At 42.7% G+C, this 18,114-nt stretch overlaps 1 protein-coding gene across 1 annotated transcript in view; it reads left to right on the forward strand.

Annotated features, from left to right (window-relative positions):
• Window positions 1-15,847: 15,847 nt before the first annotated feature.
• LOC104492367 (AT-rich interactive domain-containing protein 1B-like) overlaps window positions 15,848-18,114 on the forward strand; it is a gene marked incomplete at both ends in the record, with an annotated part of 66,651 nt that continues 64,384 nt past the window's right edge. The window contains one exon of the mRNA XM_010134919.1: window positions 15,848-16,091. Within this exon, the coding sequence (XP_010133221.1) occupies window positions 15,848-16,091 (244 nt within the window). The remainder of the gene's footprint in view (window positions 16,092-18,114) is intronic.

Below are 18,114 nucleotides of genomic sequence, written 5' to 3' on the forward strand. Positions count from 1 at the left end.
AGCCTCTTGCCTTCATGGATGCACTGGTCTTTGACCCAGAACTGGTAAATGAACCCTGCAGGGAAATCATTAGAGAATTGTAACAGTTGCGGTGGAGGGACCAAGGGTCAAACCATTACCTCCCCATAGGACCGTCGACTTAAATTGGACTTCTTGCTTTTTGGAAGAAGGTCAAGTGTCAGGGACAGCTGAAGTGGTCAGGTACAAACCGATACAGATCATGGACACAGTTTGGCATTTTTAGTTTAAAAAATCACAGCTAGGCAGGATTAATTTAGTCTCGTGATGCCTTCTCTGTTTCTCTCCTCTTTTCTCCCTTTAAAAAGCAAAATCCTGAGAAGTCAACAGGAGCCAATACTCTGACATTAATGTGCTATTTGGCATATTCAGATTCTTTTAGAGTAGTTGGTTCAGCCTTTTTTAGTCTTTCCTTGCAGTTTTCTTTGATTGAAAAATAACAAATTATATTTTGTAACAAGAAAATGCCTCCATAATTCTTATGAGAAATATACCTCCTGCTCTTTTTTCCCTTCCTAAATTATTCTTTGCATAATTTTTTCACACTCTTAAAAATGTGAAATGACCTTTTTCAGACTGTACAAAATAAATATTTCCTGCTCCTAGAGGAAAAACTCCACAGTAGTTCATCTATGACATGAAATATACTGCTGAATATGAGAAAGTATTTAATGATTTAATTTAGAAATCTGAAGCCCTTGAAAAATTTTCATAATGTTTTATGTAAGTCCAAGTGTGTAACTAGGTAAAATAAGTTTAAGATATCAAAAATGCCAAAAAGCCGTGGGTGTCATGTTACTGAAATGACCACAAACACTGAAAACAAAACGAATTATACTAAAAAAAAAAAGAAAAATAAGAGTCTGGGGAACTTGCAGTTCTTTTCACTGCAACTTGAAAGCACTGCAGAACCCCTTAGAAATGTCCTTCTCCTTGGCTGTGTCCACTGCCGTTCATAGCACACAGCACTTAGTAGGCTTAAACCATTTTCTGGCTTATGTAAGGAATTCTTCCCTTCTGAAATAATTAACGAGATGCGAGAATTAACACAAATGCATGTTTGAGTGAGTGGGCTGAAACCCAGCTCTGCTTTTGAAATCGGTGGCAGAGGAGTGTTTCTACAGAAGTAAATGTGTTTTGATCAGGGAAGAGAAATTAATTGGAACGTGTCTGGTAGGTAAATGTCTTTACAATATTAATAAGAAAAAATATGTAAGTACTACTTTGATTGGGGTGTCCTGCTCTCAGAAATACCCATACTTGATATCCAGAAGTCAAGATGACTTGGAAATCTCAGAAGTCACCATGAAACTCTTCTCGGTCTCCGACTGCAGAGGGTCAGGTCCTGTGAGGAGAACTGTGCTAGATCGCAGATGTTCTACGTGGCTTGCAGTTCACAAAGCGGGCGGTCATCCCGGTTTGGTTCTCTTGTATCTTACTCTGCGGGTAAGGAGGAACAAAAATCTTGAGTTTTGTGCGTTTGTCTTTTGGATATAGTTCATTACAGGCCTCTTTTTATACTTTTTTCCTTGTAGTTTACACATTCATTTTCTGGAGGGTTCTCGTAATTATGAGGATTTATTGGTAAGAAGGAAAAGAAAAAATTCCAGTGAGAGATTGTGTTTTATCGGACAAACACTTCCTTTCTGCGGGGTGTTGGGTGAGTTTGCCTGCTGCCTGCAGCAGGGACGGTGTCTTCTGAGGCTGGCAGCAGAGGCAGATAACCTGCTCATTAGCTGATGAGGCTCTCGGCCCCTCCTGTGCTGAGCTCCCTGCTGCTGGCCGCACTGGGAGGTCTCTGCCCCGCAACACAGCAGCAGCTTGGCAGGATTGGTTCACCACCACCCCTTGAGATGGCACCAGTGCAGGAGCTGGAGGCCCAAAGCAAGGTGGTGGGGAGTCGGGCTCTGCACAGGGAAGAGGGTAAAAATAGAGACGCACCGCTGTTGCTGTGCTTGCAGAGGGGCTTACAGCCTGCGCCGTGCGTGGGAGACCGAGGAACTGACCAGCTGGGAAGTATTACTCTTTAGCCCAGGTCCCTCCACTTCAGGAGCTCTTTTCTCTCAACAGGCTGGAACCAAGAAGCCCACCATTGCTGGTGTGTGCAGAAAGCAAGCGGCTTCACTAGCACCTTTCGTGTTGTGTCTGGTAGAAGCCGTCTTAGTAGAGTCGTCAGTTTGGAAGATGGCTCTGTGCGTACTGGGAGGTGGGAGGGAGAGGCTGCTGTCCTCCTTTCCGGGTGGGTTGTGTGGAGAAGGCGCACACAGCACGGCCAGCAGCCCGCTGCCCGGCGTACAAAACCTGCCTGAGCAGGGCGGCAGAAGGGAGCAGGCTGGCAGATTCTACAAGGTAAATAGGGAGATTTTTCACTCAGGAGGGCTGTTCCAGCAGCTCCTGGTGTTGATAATGATGAATGGAGTTTAATGAAGGGCTGTGCAGCTGAGAGGAACAGTTCTTTGAACATGGCTTTTCTGTTGTAGCGCATCAGGACTAACAACCCAACTCCCTTTGATAGCAGGTGATGGGATAGGAAGCAAACTGGAAGGAAAATTATTTTGTTGAGCTTCTCTCAGAAAGCGTACAAGGCACCACGGCTTTTGCTTGTCAGTCATGCAACTTGCTTTAAAAGGTGAGAATTCAACATAGCATGGATTATAGTAACAGTAACGCTGGTCAAATTTTAGCCCCCCTAGAAAGATAGACATGACTGTTTAATGAACCAGTACATTAATGTCCAGAACAGTTCACAGGAGGGAGCGGTGTTTGGGATTTTTTTGGCAGGTGAGTAATTATGCTTTCTACCACCTCTTTTGTGTTGGAAAGAATAGTGAATGAGCAGCGTTATTTTGCTGCTGGGCATCCCCTGGTATTCCCTGTATACCGTAAGGCCTGTTTTTTACTTTTAATATAATGGTGATGTTTCCAAGGTCATGAGCCTTTGAGCTTTCCTCACATCTTTGCGTTTTTTAATTCCCAATAGAATAAAAATATTCTAGAGATAGCACTGCTGATCTCTAAATTTTCCCTAATATTCTGAAAAGCACTACATATGCAACTTAAAATCAGTACACTATGTGATAATGTGAATTTATTTAAACTGCATCTAGTTTTACACAGAGCTCCATTTCCACTCATTTATATAGGTATGAATATATACAGACAGGTAGGTAGGTGTGAGTATGGGAGAGGTGAGGTGTTTTCATTTAGCTGTTTGCTAACTTCTGAGAGATGAAGGCCCAGTGCTTGAGATCTTAAGAACTTTTCCCTCCCTTCTTTGCACATTTGTACCCCTAGAGTTACCGGTACTGCCCCCTCTCTGTTTCAAAATTCGGTAACAAAAGAAAGTTAACACTAAATGTCATTTTATAATTGCAATAATAATCATCACGCAGCTGCGCTTTCCTGGTTGCATAATGCACGTCAGGATCAGTTTAGGAGCTCAGCCTCATTTCCTGCCCAGATGTAATTCTGGTGACCGTTACTACGGTAGGAAGGCTCTCCTTGTTCATTATGGCCACAGTCTGACCGAGGCCCGCACGGCAGAACGGAGGCCAGCGCGGAAGGGTCGTGCAGCTCCGGGTTAGCTGTGCGTGAGCTTTCAGCCAGCGCAGGAAGCAAGCGTGGGTGTGTATGGACAGGGCGGCTGCAGACAGCGTGAGCAGCTCGTGTATGTGCCTCCGTGTCCATGAAAAATAATAATAAAAAATAACTTAGGTGCCCCCTTCTTTTCTTAAAAAATACTGTCTTTATTTATGAGCATGTGAAATTCTGAGGAGGAGCTCTTACACTTAAATGAACCTGCGAGCAGCCCATAGAAAAGCAAGTGCCTGCAGCGCTAATAATGAGAACTGACAAGGCGATCCTGCTGTGTTTATTTATGACCTTCTGCCTTTGTTAGCTCTTGTGAGAAATTCCTCTCTAACCATAACAATATTGCTGGAGCTTGGCACTGCGCTGAGGAATCCTACGGCGCCCTGAGGCTGCTCACTGGCACGGGTACAGCTCACAACAGATTGGCACGGCTGTTGGAATTTTCATATGTTTTCTCTTTATTTCTTTGCTTAATTCATAAGGCTGTTCGTTCCTTTGGTACGTTTGTTTGTTCTAACAAGCACCCTTCGGAAGTATTTTGAGACTTTGTGAAGATCCCAGTTTACTGATTTGGGTTTTTTTCCCTCTGGTCTGTCTAGTGAGTAACTCAGAGAGTGAGCTGAGCTTTGGTTTGACAGTTCCAGCAAGTCGATCTTCACAGAAGTTGTGTGATAGGGTTTTTTTGAAGAGAGAGAGCAGTGTGTAAATGCTGGCCCTATTTGTATTCTTAAGCATAGAAGACTGCGAACAGGGGGCTGGGACAAGTGATGACGCAACTCAGCAGCAAAGCAGCAATGGCCTTACAAGCCACACAGCAGGACTTCCATCAGGTTAAGAACCGCACTCTTCTCAAGCCATGGCTCTTACAATCCATGCCTTGATGCAGATGGTTGTTTTCCCATCTTTCTATCACACATGCTCCCCAGAAGACCTCACGGCCCTGCTCCCTAGCCTGTGTTACGTAGCTCAGATTTGGCGGATGGAGAATCAGCAATAGTAAGGGCTGCAGCTGAATCTGGCAAGGCTGAAGACTCCCTGCTTCATCTTGCAAAGACCAGGATGCTGCACCTCCTCAGGCTGCTGCGTGTGATGTGGAGTTTCCATGGGGGAATGGCAGCAGCCGGAGAGGGACAAGGGATCACTTTCTTAGAAAATCCTGGCAGACCCTCTTTCAAAGAAGCTTCCAGCTGCAGCCCTTTGTTTCAACCTCTGTCGCCTTACTTGCCATGTTTCTTCACACAGTGTATGAACACACTCAAAAGTCAGCACAATGAGAATAGAGGTTAGTGGGGGAAAAGTTCTCTTTTACTCTGTTCACAAACATTTCATACAAGCTGCTTCCAAATACGCTGTCTCTGTGAGCTGTGGTACTGCAGTGGTGCTTGCTGGAGGAAGTCACCGCAGGGATATGCCTGACAGGTGTGGGGAAAGGACAGCTGGCACCTTGGGTGAAGGGCTGGGTAAAGCACCGTCATACAGGAGGGCTGGTGGGAGTGCTCTGCTCAGTAAGGCTCTACCAAGTGGCCACCTGTTGTGGTCTGTGGAGCAGCAGCTGTGTTTTTGCTGATCACAATTGCTGCACACTGAACAACCTACCCAGACGTTCTTGGGGTTTTGTCAAAGCATTTTTATTAGCATTACACGGAATTGGTAGTTCTGTGCAATACCAAGCTCCCCCCTTCAAGCGATGGAGAATTTTACTGGAAGTATTATTGGAAAGATCTCTGGACTCCCTGTCTTCTCTATGATAAGAAAAAGCTGCAATTGTGAAGCGTGCTCAGGCATCAGATACTCCCAAAAAGATGGCTTTCACAATTCACCACAGAAGTCTTTCCTTGCTCTGATACTAAAGAACAGTAGTAACTGGTATATTGCTTTTTCTGGACATTGCGTAATCTACATGGTTTAACGCTTCTGTAGTGACTCTTCCACGTTTCTCATTTTTTGGATTTGAAGAGTGTGCCTGAAACAATGGACCTGTTTGATAAAGATTAGCTTATTGCAGTCAACAGTCAGGAAACCATGTTGTTATCTTCATCTTGAGATACCTCTTCCCACTCCAAAAACAAAGTTTGTAAGCCATGGTTGAGACAGCGTGTGTAGCAGTAGACTGGGGAGGGTATTGGCCTTTCAGAATTTTTTCTTAAAGCTTAATTGAAGCGCTACAAGTTATCCTTCCTACTGGGGTAATGAAGGCAGTATTTCAAACAAAATCTGAGGCCGAGACACTTTTCTAGGATTTCAAAAGCCTTTTGAAATTTATAGAGTTTTCTGAAATGTGAGTTCTATGCAAGTCTGTTAAAGCTGTATCATCTCAAAATACTGTGTTCCCTTGCCGCTCAATTATTTTGCACAATGGTGTGCCCGACCAGCACTGAATTACTGCGAGGAGATGTGAATTCCAGAACCTGGGGTGATGAGGGAGTCTGGTTCTAGCTGGCATGTGTGCGGAAAGATCTGAAAGTACATTTTTGGCTTTATTATGGTCTTGGATTTCATTTCCCAACCTTTTCCCAGGTTACTAGAAAACACAAGAGGTGGGAGGGGTGGAGTGAACATCCCTTGAAGCGGAGTTGTTTGGTTTTGCTGCTGTGTGGCCCATAAACCTCAGAAAGAAGTAAGCAGTTTGTGTGCGTGGTGGGGGGTACGGGGCAAAGCGGTGTCAGAGCAGTCACAGCCCCTTTCATTTGTGCTTTACAGGTTGTCGAACTATGTGCTGCTGGGGTCGCGTTGGGTTCAGAAAAAGGACACAAAGAGGGAGGAGGATGAGAGATTATTGCATGATGCTGAGAGAATGACTCTGGAGTGGCAAATTAAGCTGAATTTACTGCAGTAAATGTTACAACACTCATTGTTGCCTGATACCCCAATATAACACTCCACATCCAGTTTGTTCCAGTTTTGTTAAATGAGAATTAATTAATACTGTTCTCTGAGGCAAGCCACCTTCTTCAGTTCATTGATAAAGGAAGCCCTTCTAACATTTATTGCTCTTTTGGTGTATACCTTTTCCTGCTCCATCTGATTCAAGAGGAAGAAAAGGGAAGTTATTGGAGCACCTGTGTTTTTAAAGTTTAAGATGTGTCTATGGCTTATTTACCATCTCACTGAATTGTGGTATTTGGTTACAGGGTATTGTGGGGAGAGGGAAGAAGGAAACACAGTATGATGCATGCACAAGCTCTAAGCTAATGAGGAACTGTGTTTTGTAGGTCCTTATTCCCATGGTAACCTGCTGGGACATCCTTTCTATCAAACCATAATTCTAAAAGAGTATTAATATGCAAAAAAAAAAAAAAGTCGAGTGCTGCACATCAAGAGCTTTTAAACCTTGGACATACAGATGTATAGGTTCATCAGTTGTTTAGGCCCTTTATCAGGGTCCGCACATAGGTAGCCTTGGGCTGTCAGAGCAGCTCACTTGTTAGCAACTTGCCTAATACACTGTGGGGTGAAAAGATCAGCTTTCAGTCATTGGTGTGCAAGTGAGCAACATGTTTTCTGTTCTCTCAACTGCAGTCTCCAAATCATCTAGATAGCATTGTTGGTCCAAACATTGTAATAGGACGGTTGTTGCCTTCTGAGTGCAATGTGGGCTAGTTTGAGGAGCACATGGAGAAAGATGTTAATTTATAATTGCAAAATTAGGTGTGTTGTGACTCAGGGTATGTCTGCAGTAGTAAACAGTAAGGCACATTAAGCTGTGTGAGGTTGTGTGGTTGTGTTTGAAGAGCTTCTCCTACGTGAGCTACCCTGCACAGACTTGCTGAGAACCTCTGCACTGCAATCACGCGTAGGCGTCCTGCTGCATAAAGGTGGTGCGAATTTTACCACATTTAAACTTATGGTATTCTGAAGCAGTGTTTGCTCCTTTTTGCATGAGTCACACCTGCCAAATCTCAGGTGTTTGACCTGCTGAATAAAGGTGGTGCGAATTTTACCACATTTCACATTATGGTATTCTGAAGCAGTGTTTGCTCCTTTTTGCATGAGTCACACCTGCCAAATCTCAGGTGTTTGAGTATCATCTGGCATCATCTGACCATCAAGGCAGATGGTCTATGTCTGACTGCAAGTTTCCAAAAGTGTGGTAGCCAGAGTAGTTGGAATAAAGGGAGTAAGTGATAATTTCTAATTTATATTGCTGCTGTTCCTACTTAACTTTTAGGTCTCTCTCAGATCTACTGACCCATATGTTCTTTTGGTAATGCCTTGTTCTTCTCTCTCATATGCTTTTGCCCAAATCCATGTTTGTGTCTCTTATGATTTGGTACTCCTTTCCTTGTGTACTTGGTGTGATTACTTTATACCTCAGCTGTGACAGTAGAACAAGTAGGTAATGGGTGGGGGAATAGCAGGTACCTGGTGTTTTCTTTGTGGCACTGGATTCAACATGGCCAGAAGCACGGCTAGGAGAGCAGGCTGGGCTGGCCAGCAGGGGAGTTGGCCAGCACCCATTCAAATTCCGAGCTTGCTGCAGGGAGTGAGTAGGATAGGAATCCCCAAAATAACAAGCTCCAGAGAGCTTGAGAAGTCCTCAGTCAATGCATGTTTTCTCTCAGTCAGCTCCCTCTCTGTTTATCTTGCCCGTCTTCTACCTGGGGAGGTAGCTGTGGGCTACATGATGCAGAAAATGGTTGTAATGCAGAGACACAAAATATGGAAGTTGTTATATCTCACCTCATTATTCTTTATATGAAAAAACCTTAGGTTTAACAGAAGGGATTTATGTTTGGGGATGCTTAAGATTGGCAGTGAGCAAACTATGAATGGGAAGTAGGATGAGTACAACTAAGTTTTACTAGGATGCTGTTATGCAAATGCAACTTTTCTTTATTCTTCTTATGGGCAATTTGTTGTGGTTTTCATTGATTTGGTTGTTTTAAATGGTGATGATTTATTGATGATAAATAGCTGATGCTGTAGCTGCAAGAGTTGTTGGCTGAGAATTTTTCTTTGCTACAATACTGAAGAAACAAATGGCTCCTAAGGGTGCATGGCTTTTTGTTTTTAAATTTTATTTCCAGAAATTCTGCGTGCTTTGGAGATAAACAGTGAAATTTGTATCTTGAGAGATGCTGTGTTATTGTTTTTCTGTTCTGGAGATTTACTGTTTATTTTTTATATGAAAGACTATGGTTGTCAGACAAGCTGTGTGTCTTACCTGTTTGCAGTCCTTGTTAGACTTTGTCAATTTGCTTTGATAGCACGTGGTCGTTAGTATTTATCATTTCATACAGGGGAGTTGATGTTTGTAAACCAGCGACTTTTTTCTTTTTTGCCATTAGGAGATTCTTGATGCAGCTGCAGATCTCAGGAGCCCCTTTCCTGTTGACTGTCAGGGAGCTGCAGACCCTGTAATGAGTGGCACTCAGCATGGGCAGGGAGGTGCGTGGTTTTCTGGGCTTTTGTCTGGTGCATTGAAGCTGCAGTGTCAGTTTTGAATTTCTAACTGCCCTAAGTTGTTTTTCTATAAAGCTTTTGTGTGGACAAACAAAGAAGATCCCATTGTGGATCAGTGCAGGCACAGAAGTGTGACTGTATCCATCTTAGCAACTTCTTCTCATCTTGTGTCTGATAGATACAGGCATATCATGTTCTGTTCCTGGACGCCTGTGTCCACAGGTCAACAATTTTCATTTTTAGTTAAGGTTGTCTTACAAACACAAATCCTTTGCTTGTGAAACAAACGTAGTAAGAAACTAATTTTTCTTTAAATGAACTAGGAATTGAATGCTACAGTGAGATGCCATATTCATCAGGACAAAATCATAATCCTCATTAGTGTGGCAGTCCTGTCTAGGCAGCCGGGAAGACCAGCTGCATCTCTTGACCCTGGTGGGCTGTGCTGTCAGAGTGGTGTTCACTGTCAATCGAAGTGCAAGCCTGCAGGCACGTGAGCAAGAAGGTGTGCCTGCAGCCACAGCCTCTCCTGCACCATCTGTGTTGTCCTGTTTTTCCAAGGTGGCTTTTTGTAGATAATTTCTTGAAGAGTGATGTAATTCCAGGATCCCATAGATTGAAAAGATGGCAGGCAGAGCATTGGCATTGCATTGTTTGCTTATGCTTTTTCTCGGTTGCTTGAGTGAGTATAGGGTGTGTGTTCCATCCTTGGGGACTTCCCTGTATAACTTCTCAGAGAAGGTATTTGATACTGATAGGAGTCCTTGCAACACAGTTCAGTAACTGAGTTATTTCGGGAAGCAGAATGAAGAGAATGTGTCTCCCCAGCAAGTGGTGCTTCATCGCTAAATTTAGTGCAAGAAGCTGCTGTTTTTATCATATTCTGAGAATTTCTTTCATCTAGAATATTGCATGAGTAGTTTACCACACAGAGATTAAAGTTAAAATTTGGTTAAAACCACTAAAATGTCTAGTAAGTGGGATAAAAACTGACAAGTACCGTGGCTGACTAAATAAAGTACCTGTACCCAACTATTGTCAAAATTTGGGTTTGTCTTGCAAGTAAGTTTTTAGTATGAAACAAATTTTCTCCCTACAATAGCGTGTTCTGAGGTAGGGTTATGCCTGTCATTAACATCGAGCTTTTTCCTTAAGGAGGCTTTTGAAATGAAAGTGATCGTGTTTACTTTTCCTTCTCCAAACCTTGAATTAACAAGATTCAGAGAGGAAACCTTGTTTTCTGTCTATAAATTCTTTTCAGTAAGTGGTGTAAAAGGTACTTTGGCAAAAATGAAACAGCAGCCTTGCTATCTCCTGTTAAAGGAGAATTTTTAAAGGATGTGCATATAGATATATTTGGTGTACTTAGTTGAGGGTTGCAGCACAGCTGGCGTGGAAGAAAGCAACCACATAGGGGGTAGCAGCCTTTGAAAAGGAAAGGATTTTCCTCATGGTCCCCCTCGTTGCTGTGCCTGTGTGTTTTTCTGGTGGCACGGATGATGGGAGGCTGTTAGCTCGCTCACTGCCTCAACAATGTGACCAGCGGGGCCTTTGGAAGACTTCTTGAAACATGCTATTACAGGCTACTTTGTAATGAAACGAGGTCTTACAAATATCTTGAAATTTAAACAAAGCTATTGTGGGTTTTCCCTTTGTGCGCGTGTGTGTGTTTGTCAGCCAAATCATTTGTTCCAAGTTAATCTCAATTACAGCGCGTACTGTTCATAATCCCCCATGGCTCCACAACAACAGCAGTCTATGTCTGCTTGAGTATATATTTACATACATGTAAAATATGTTTGTGTGTATGTATAATTTTACTTCTAAAGTGGTGATTCATGTGAAGGAGATGGGCATTTCATGCAGGATCATATCTTTTGAGCAGCACCATCCTCCATCCTAATAAAAATACTGCAGGAAGGCCTGAATGGAACGAGCAGTGCTTTGATCCTGCAGGCAGTGGGTTGCTGCAGCTCCCTACGCATAGCGCTGGGATTCGCGCTAGTAAAACGGATGGTAGGGCAGGGTCTGGGGTGTTCAGCTTCTTGGAGACTGGGAGGTTTTGTGTGTCATTATTTTTAATATCTACAGAATACCTCTGCTTTACTCTACTCCCTGAGCATAAAGGAACCGATACGCAGTAGTTGGGAAGTTCAGATAGATCCCAGGTTGTATATGCTCTGCACAAGCCCTGCAAGAGAGCCCCAGACTGCAGTAACCTGCCAGTGAACTTAGGCTGTAATTTAGCGGCGTAAGGAGCTCAGTTAGCAAGATGCTCTGTATTTTCTCTTTTTACCCATTTCAGAGAAGGTGCTCATCATTTTTCAACTGTAGTCATTTAGCAAGGGATCCCTTTGGTAAAATCTTGTTTTATGTCTGCTGAGACACTCTTCAGCAAAACCAGCAACTGAGTTAAGTGTTTACAGTGTAAATTTTTGCTCAGTGGTGAATGCCCTAATCCTGTCACACTCTCTGTGTAAAATCACGGTGGTTACTGTAGTCTCCTTTTTGCTGTTCATTGGATCTAGGTGTATTCCTTGAGTAAGTCAACGTTATTATATTATATATGGATGTTCTTTTTTTTTTTTTTTTTTTTTTTGCTCTCTTTGTAAGTAACTTTGGGTTTCCTGGCTCTGTATAAGCAGTTTTCTTCATTCTACCCCTTGCCTGGCCGCTTTGCAGTAGTAAATTGGTGTGCTGTTTCAAGAGTGTCTCTCATGTCAGTCTGATAAGATCATACCACCAGGAAGGCATAACATTATAATCCCAAGCCCAATGTGATCCTGTTCATTTTAGCTCTTGTACTTGTCAGAGGGACAAGAATAAAGGTTGTGCATGGGTGGAAGGTGAGGCTAGAAGTGAAGATACTCGGAGATAAAACACTTCGCTAAAAGAGATAAATCCTACACAGGGACATTTCAGTTTGTAATCAAGGTATTATCTAGAAATGAACTTTGAAGGCTGGCTGGGATGTCCTGAATAATACAAGATGTAGAGCTGACATAGAGAATACAGAACTGTAATACGGATTTGTGACGGGGGGAAAAAATTATTTTGTCCTTCATTTTTCTTAGATTTGATGCCACATTTGAAAATATAGTCATACTGATACCATTGACAAGAATAATAAGATTACTCTACAAGAAAGAGATCTACAAGAAACAAGAGATTTCTGGTAATTCTAGACTTGCTACATTTTACTGGAAGAAACCAGTGCTTTCCAGAAAAAGCCTCTGAAAAGAGGAAGAATTTAAGGCACGCCTTAGGGTATGGGAACTTTAGCCCCTTAAAAGAATCCCAGCAATTACCTAACCTGCCAACTTTCCAACAAGATAAATGGAAGCACTGTAGCTTGAAGGTGCCTTGGTTTGAATGAGATGCAGTAAGTAAGGTCTCTCTGTTCTTTACAGGCATCATAGATCTGATAGTACTTATAAAAGAAGAATAGAGTCGGTGCCCTGCTGACTAAATTGTCCTCCAGAGGAGTATTAGTTACAGAGCTTCTTTGTTAACTAGGCTGTATGCTTAAACCGCTGTGAATTTCTCTTATTAGTAGGCTTTTTAATAGCTTTACATATGGTTATGCTGAGTAACTGCAAGTGTATCCTTGTAATTTACGTATACAATGTGTATATGTACAGTATTTTATATACAAAATAATGTTTGTGATGTGGAAATCGCACATGACTTCATTACTGTTCTGTTAAAGCGAGGTAAAAGCAAGCATTAAAATACTGATAATAGGAGAACAGTAAGTCGACTTCTGCTCTTTCTGTCTGGGTGCTTCACATAGCGTCTTTCTTCTTCTTCTCTTTAATTTCCCAATTAGCTTTTGTGGATAACAGAGGTGTTTCTAAAGCCTTTGTATGCTGGAAGTTTCCCAGTTGCTCGCCTACGCAGGCTTTCTACCCTAGAAGACTAGGTAAGGCCACGAAGCGTATGTTAACTAAAAATATAAAGTAATGATCTGCAAACCACCCTGCGCAGAACAGCTGACATTTCTCATTTTAGCCTGCTGTAACACAAGGTAAAGGTTGTGTCGCACAGCCCAGGCATCTAGATAGGCAACATCCTTTAATGCCATCCTTAGAGCAACCTCATTGCCAGCTTTCTTGATGAGTCTGACGAATGAACGCTGCTGTAGTGTCCTCAGCAGATGAGTTGATTGTGAGGTCCGCCAGCTCAGGGAGGAAATCCGAGTGCTTATACACTGGGTGATTATGGGCAGGGCAGGACACCACCGTGGGATGAGCCTGCCTGGCTATTCCCCGGCATGTACTGGGGGAGGGTGGTGTGGCTTCGCTCTTTAAACAGGCTGGCAGCATGAAAGTTTTACTCTTTCTTTTCCGCTTCTGTGAAGGAGTTGCATCAGGTTGGTGAGGAAATCCCTGAAGGCAAGCGCTTGAGGAAACGCCTGGGATTCATCAGTCACTCCACTTCTGGGGGAGGCTGAAGAACTCTGATGTGACCTGCTGGGGAGAGTGAACTTCGCACCTGTCCCCAGGCTCTTGCCCACACGCGTGCTCTGCGAGCTGGGGAGATGCTGTGGGGAGCAGTCAGGTTTTGTCTTGGTTTCTGAACAACAGATAATTTAATCACAGGCAGTGCCGACTGCTTCATGGCTTTTCATTATTTCAGCGTGTTTGTTTTTCAAGTACTTTGTGGCTTACGGAAACAAACAAAAGCTTTAATCCACACACTCTTTAAAAATCTTTGTTATTCTAAACGTAAAACCCTGTGTTTTCTATATCTCCTATCAGTTGGGTGCCTATCTGGTTTTTTACGCAGAATTTGTATTCCTTTAGAATAGGCTCTATTCTGCTACATTCAGTTTTCAGGGGTTTATTATATGCTTTTTAGCAGTGTTTGTTTTATCAGCACTTCCTGCAGCATTTGTTACACATCACGACAGCAGCGATTTGATTCCATTTAGAAGAATACCATATTATGTATGGAAAAGTAGTAATTGCTTACCTGTTTGCCAGATACATTCTACTGCAAAAAATCTCTGGTGTTGCTCTATACAGTATCAAATGGTGTTATTTTGTTGTTTGTATTTTCTACAGTTAATAGTTTTGAATAAGAAACAATGAAAGTAATTTATTGCCCATTTCACAATTGCATTTCCATTTGTTAAGGATTTGGAAGTCTGCTCTTGAGTGAATGCTGAGTCCACACATAGACTGAAGTTGCACAGTTAAATTTTTGCTTTTCATATGCCTAATGAAATACATGTACTGGGTGAGAGCTGTGCTTGAAGTATTTGTGGAAATTTGTTGGAAATAAGGTCTGTGACGTGTCCTGCAGAGAGCTAAGGCAGGTGGATTGCATTTGCTACCTTTAATCACAAGGAGGAATAACTTAGCATTCTAGGTGGCTTCTAATGAATGTTACAGGTGTATAAACTGTTAATCCTACTCTTTCCAAGCCTTGAAAAACTGACTGTATTTGTCTGTTAGGGAAGACTGGCTGTGAGCCTCCCTTGTAACAGAGGTAGTCAGCATCAGGCAGGACTCTTACTCTAAATACACCACTTTGCATTTTGTCCAAGTTCTCTGACTTCTAAAAATAACTTCTTTTTTTGTTACGAACATTAGGAAGCAGTAAGGCTTCGCTTCCTGAGCATTTTGTTCAGGCAGAGCCCAGTTCTTTGTGTGCTACTCAGATGACAAGTCCTGTTGTCTGTGGTGCAACCACTTGCATGAGCCAGACAAGTGAAGTCAGTATCAGCCAAAGTAACACACTCTGTCATCTCAGTTATTGGAAACCTGGTTTATATGTGAGGTAACTCCCTGCCTCTTGTTTGCGCCGTAATTTGCTAATAGAAATATTAACATGCTCCTTAACTTGTGCCTTGGCAAGGGTCACGGAAGCACGGCTGTCTGCGCCTTTCCGTTTGCGTGAGTTTTCTCTGTGACACTTGGGCATTGACACTTACGGGGTATGCGCTTGCTTTGTCACAGCATTCTTTTTTTTTTTCATATCTGATCTTATAATGATTTAAAAAAACCAAATTACTCCCCCAGATCCAAAGAGCAGTATAACTCCCATGTTACAGCTTTAGGGAATATGCCCCGCAATTTGTAGTGTGCAGATGTGCAGTGTGCAGATGTGCTTTGACCTGTGGAGGAAATTTCTCATTGAAAATGCAGCAATTATGAACTGAAATGGAGCAACTCTTTAGCAATGTATTCAAATTAAATTTGAAGAGAAACTGTGAGTTGTACACTAGTATGTGATCAAAATAGAGAGAAGCAGCTTTCCTTGCTCCTAGGTGGCCAGTGGGTCCTGTGCTGCTGCTGAGGCCAGGGCCATTTCTTGCGTCTCTTCTGCAAGGTGAAGGAGATGCTTGCGAGTTTAAAAAGCTGTGTAGTCTACACCCTTCTGCTCTCGTTTTGGTGATGGTTTAAAGAGTGAAGTGTATAAGCTGTGACTGTAGCAGTAGCAAACCCCAAAATTAAACACTGTGTGAAAGTGAAACTGGTGCATCATTTTCATTAGTTTTAGTATGCTCAGGCAGAATTTGTGGGATTAATTCTGAAAGCTTAATCCAGATGGAAAAGGTTAAATTCAATGCTGAGTGAATTTGGTTCCAATTCGTCGCCCTTCCTTGTTCTTTTTCTTGAAAGAATTAGAGATTAAGTGGAGAATTGTACATACTCCTTGTTTTCTGCCATCGTTTAACTACATGAACCAGTGTGAAAGACAACCTTTCAGTTATTTGCTGCAGTGAGTGATCAAACGGACCTCTTCACCGTGCCAGCTCTTGAGTCCCGTGGCCTGAACATTAGTTCATATGACTGATTACTTACATTCTGTTTTCCTTTTTCCTCAGGATTTATCTGGATCCATTGATGACTTGCCGACTGGAACCGAAGCAACCCTGAGCTCAGCCGTTAGTGCGTCAGGCTCTACGAGCAGCCAAGGGGAGCAGAGCAACCCTGCACAGTCTCCGTTCTCCCCTCATGCTTCTCCACATCTCTCTGGCATCCCCGGGGGCCCATCACCTTCCCCTGTAGGCTCTCCCGTTGGAAGCAACCAGTCAAGATCTGGTCCCATTTCTCCAGCAAGTATTCCAGGTAAGTTTGTTCCAGTAAAAATAATAAAACCAATAGGTGGGTTTATTAAATAAATAATGACTCCTGTATTCCAAATTCATTTATTTTCTGAGAATACGGCATTTTCAGGGCCTTTTTCTAAAAAAAAAAAAAAAAAAAAAAATAAAAATTTAAAAAAGGGGAAAATTCAACTTCATCAGTTCTTTCAGATTTGTTTGTAAAAAAAAAAAAAAAAAAAAAAAAAAAATGCATACTTAAAGCAGGGGTAAATTCCATGTGAACTTTGGCTACCAAGCCCTCAGAGTGCTCAGAATTCTGAACTTGACTCCACATATGTGTTTGATAAATGTCTTTATCATCAACCAATGCAAATACTTAATTGTAATTTTTGTATTTGGTTCATGTGTCATCTATCTGTCACATACTGCTCTGTGTTATTTACAAGGTTCTTTTATTGTTTTTACTGTGTATTTTCGTTGGTTTTGGCTCTTGAACTTGTATAGTGGTTTCAGACCCACAGGATGAGGCAGAGATTTTCCAGCCCTGTGTTGTGATAATGTCATTTTGGACATGAGTACAGAATATTGTATGAGATATTTCTTAATATCTGCAAAGGTCAAGAAATTACTAGGAATCCAGTCCCGCTGGTAAGAATTGAAGTACCAGCGGCATGTTTGCCACTTGCACTCTCGTGCCACATGGAGTGTGATACAGAGTCACTCACGTGCATTCAGAAATTTGTGGAAATCCGTTAAGATACCCAGAAGGAAGAAAGGCATGTATTAATCCCAGTTCTTACCTTGTCCCCACCCAGCTGGCATGTTACTTGCAGGGGGTCAGGCAGCAGTGTGTATTTGGTATTTCAGATGAGTTTGTTCTCTTTCTGATACTCAGGTTTTTTTATTATTTTCTGACATGTTAAATACTAGGGGGTTTCCTAGGAGTAGGAGAGTGTTGACATTACCCCAGGGATAACATCAGTTGCTGACAAAACCATGAAAAAATCAACATGGAGCTCAGTTAAAAAGAAGTTAAAAGTTAGAAAGGAGTGATGTCTTTTCATTAGATGAGTTGTAAACCAAATGCAAGTTAAAATCCAGTGAGTAGTGTGCGTTTTGGTATTCAGTACACACGTGTCTGTATAAAATTTGTGTGTCTGTGGTATATAGAGGTTAAACTAGATAAGCAAAGGGGAGTGAGCTCAGCGCACGCTGGAATGTTGCCTACTACATGTTGCCTGAGCGTGTCAAGCCCTGATGCTGCATGTGTGCCCCACAGTTACTTCTTCCCTTTCCAGCTGCTCTGACAAGCAGCACGTGCTCAGGTGGGGCAGGAATAGCAGGGACAGCAGCAGGACCCAGAGTATTTGCATTAAGTGCAGTGTGGTGGCTTTGTATTTGCAGTGTATTTCCCAATACATGATGCAGAAGCCTGTCCCTGTTGTTGAGTGAAGCCAGGTAATCCACCTGGGTGGGAAGGTAACGTATTCCTACAGACAGATTCAAGCAAATAAATGGATTGGGATTTTAGCAGCTTGATTGCTGATTAGCAAAAGAACGTTTTGTCGTGGAGAATAGCTTTATTGTAGCCATGTTAGGTAAGGGTGGGGAAAAAGACAGTGCGTAGGGGAAAGTAATAACTTTTATGAAACCAGTTAATCCCTGTGGGGTCAAAATAGAATGGGTGCGGGCCCACAGGTCAGGGTCAGAGTCACTTCATCGCTTCAGCTGAGCCCAAAAGCTCACTTTGGTGACTGGCCTAGTGAAAAGTATTGTCTCTTCATATGAACCATGCCACCATTTTGCATGGTGGTTTTCTGGTCTGCTGCGGTAGTACAAAAGCAACTCTTCCTCAGGAAGGATGTTTATGAATGGCACTAAATCAAAACTGCCCACCACTGTTTCCCCGGCATGGGCGATCGCCTGGTCCTCCACAGCTCTTCTGCTAAAGGTGAACTCCCAGGGTGAGCTAATGCAGCTCTCTTGGGCGGGGGGAGAGCTGACCAGCTGCAGTAGCATTGCTGCTGCGGCTGGTGCGGCCGCGG

Source organism: Buceros rhinoceros, unplaced genomic scaffold (genome assembly GCF_000710305.1).
Source record: "Buceros rhinoceros silvestris isolate BGI_N320 unplaced genomic scaffold, ASM71030v1 scaffold2544, whole genome shotgun sequence".
NCBI classification, from domain to species: domain Eukaryota; kingdom Metazoa; phylum Chordata; class Aves; order Bucerotiformes; family Bucerotidae; genus Buceros; species Buceros rhinoceros.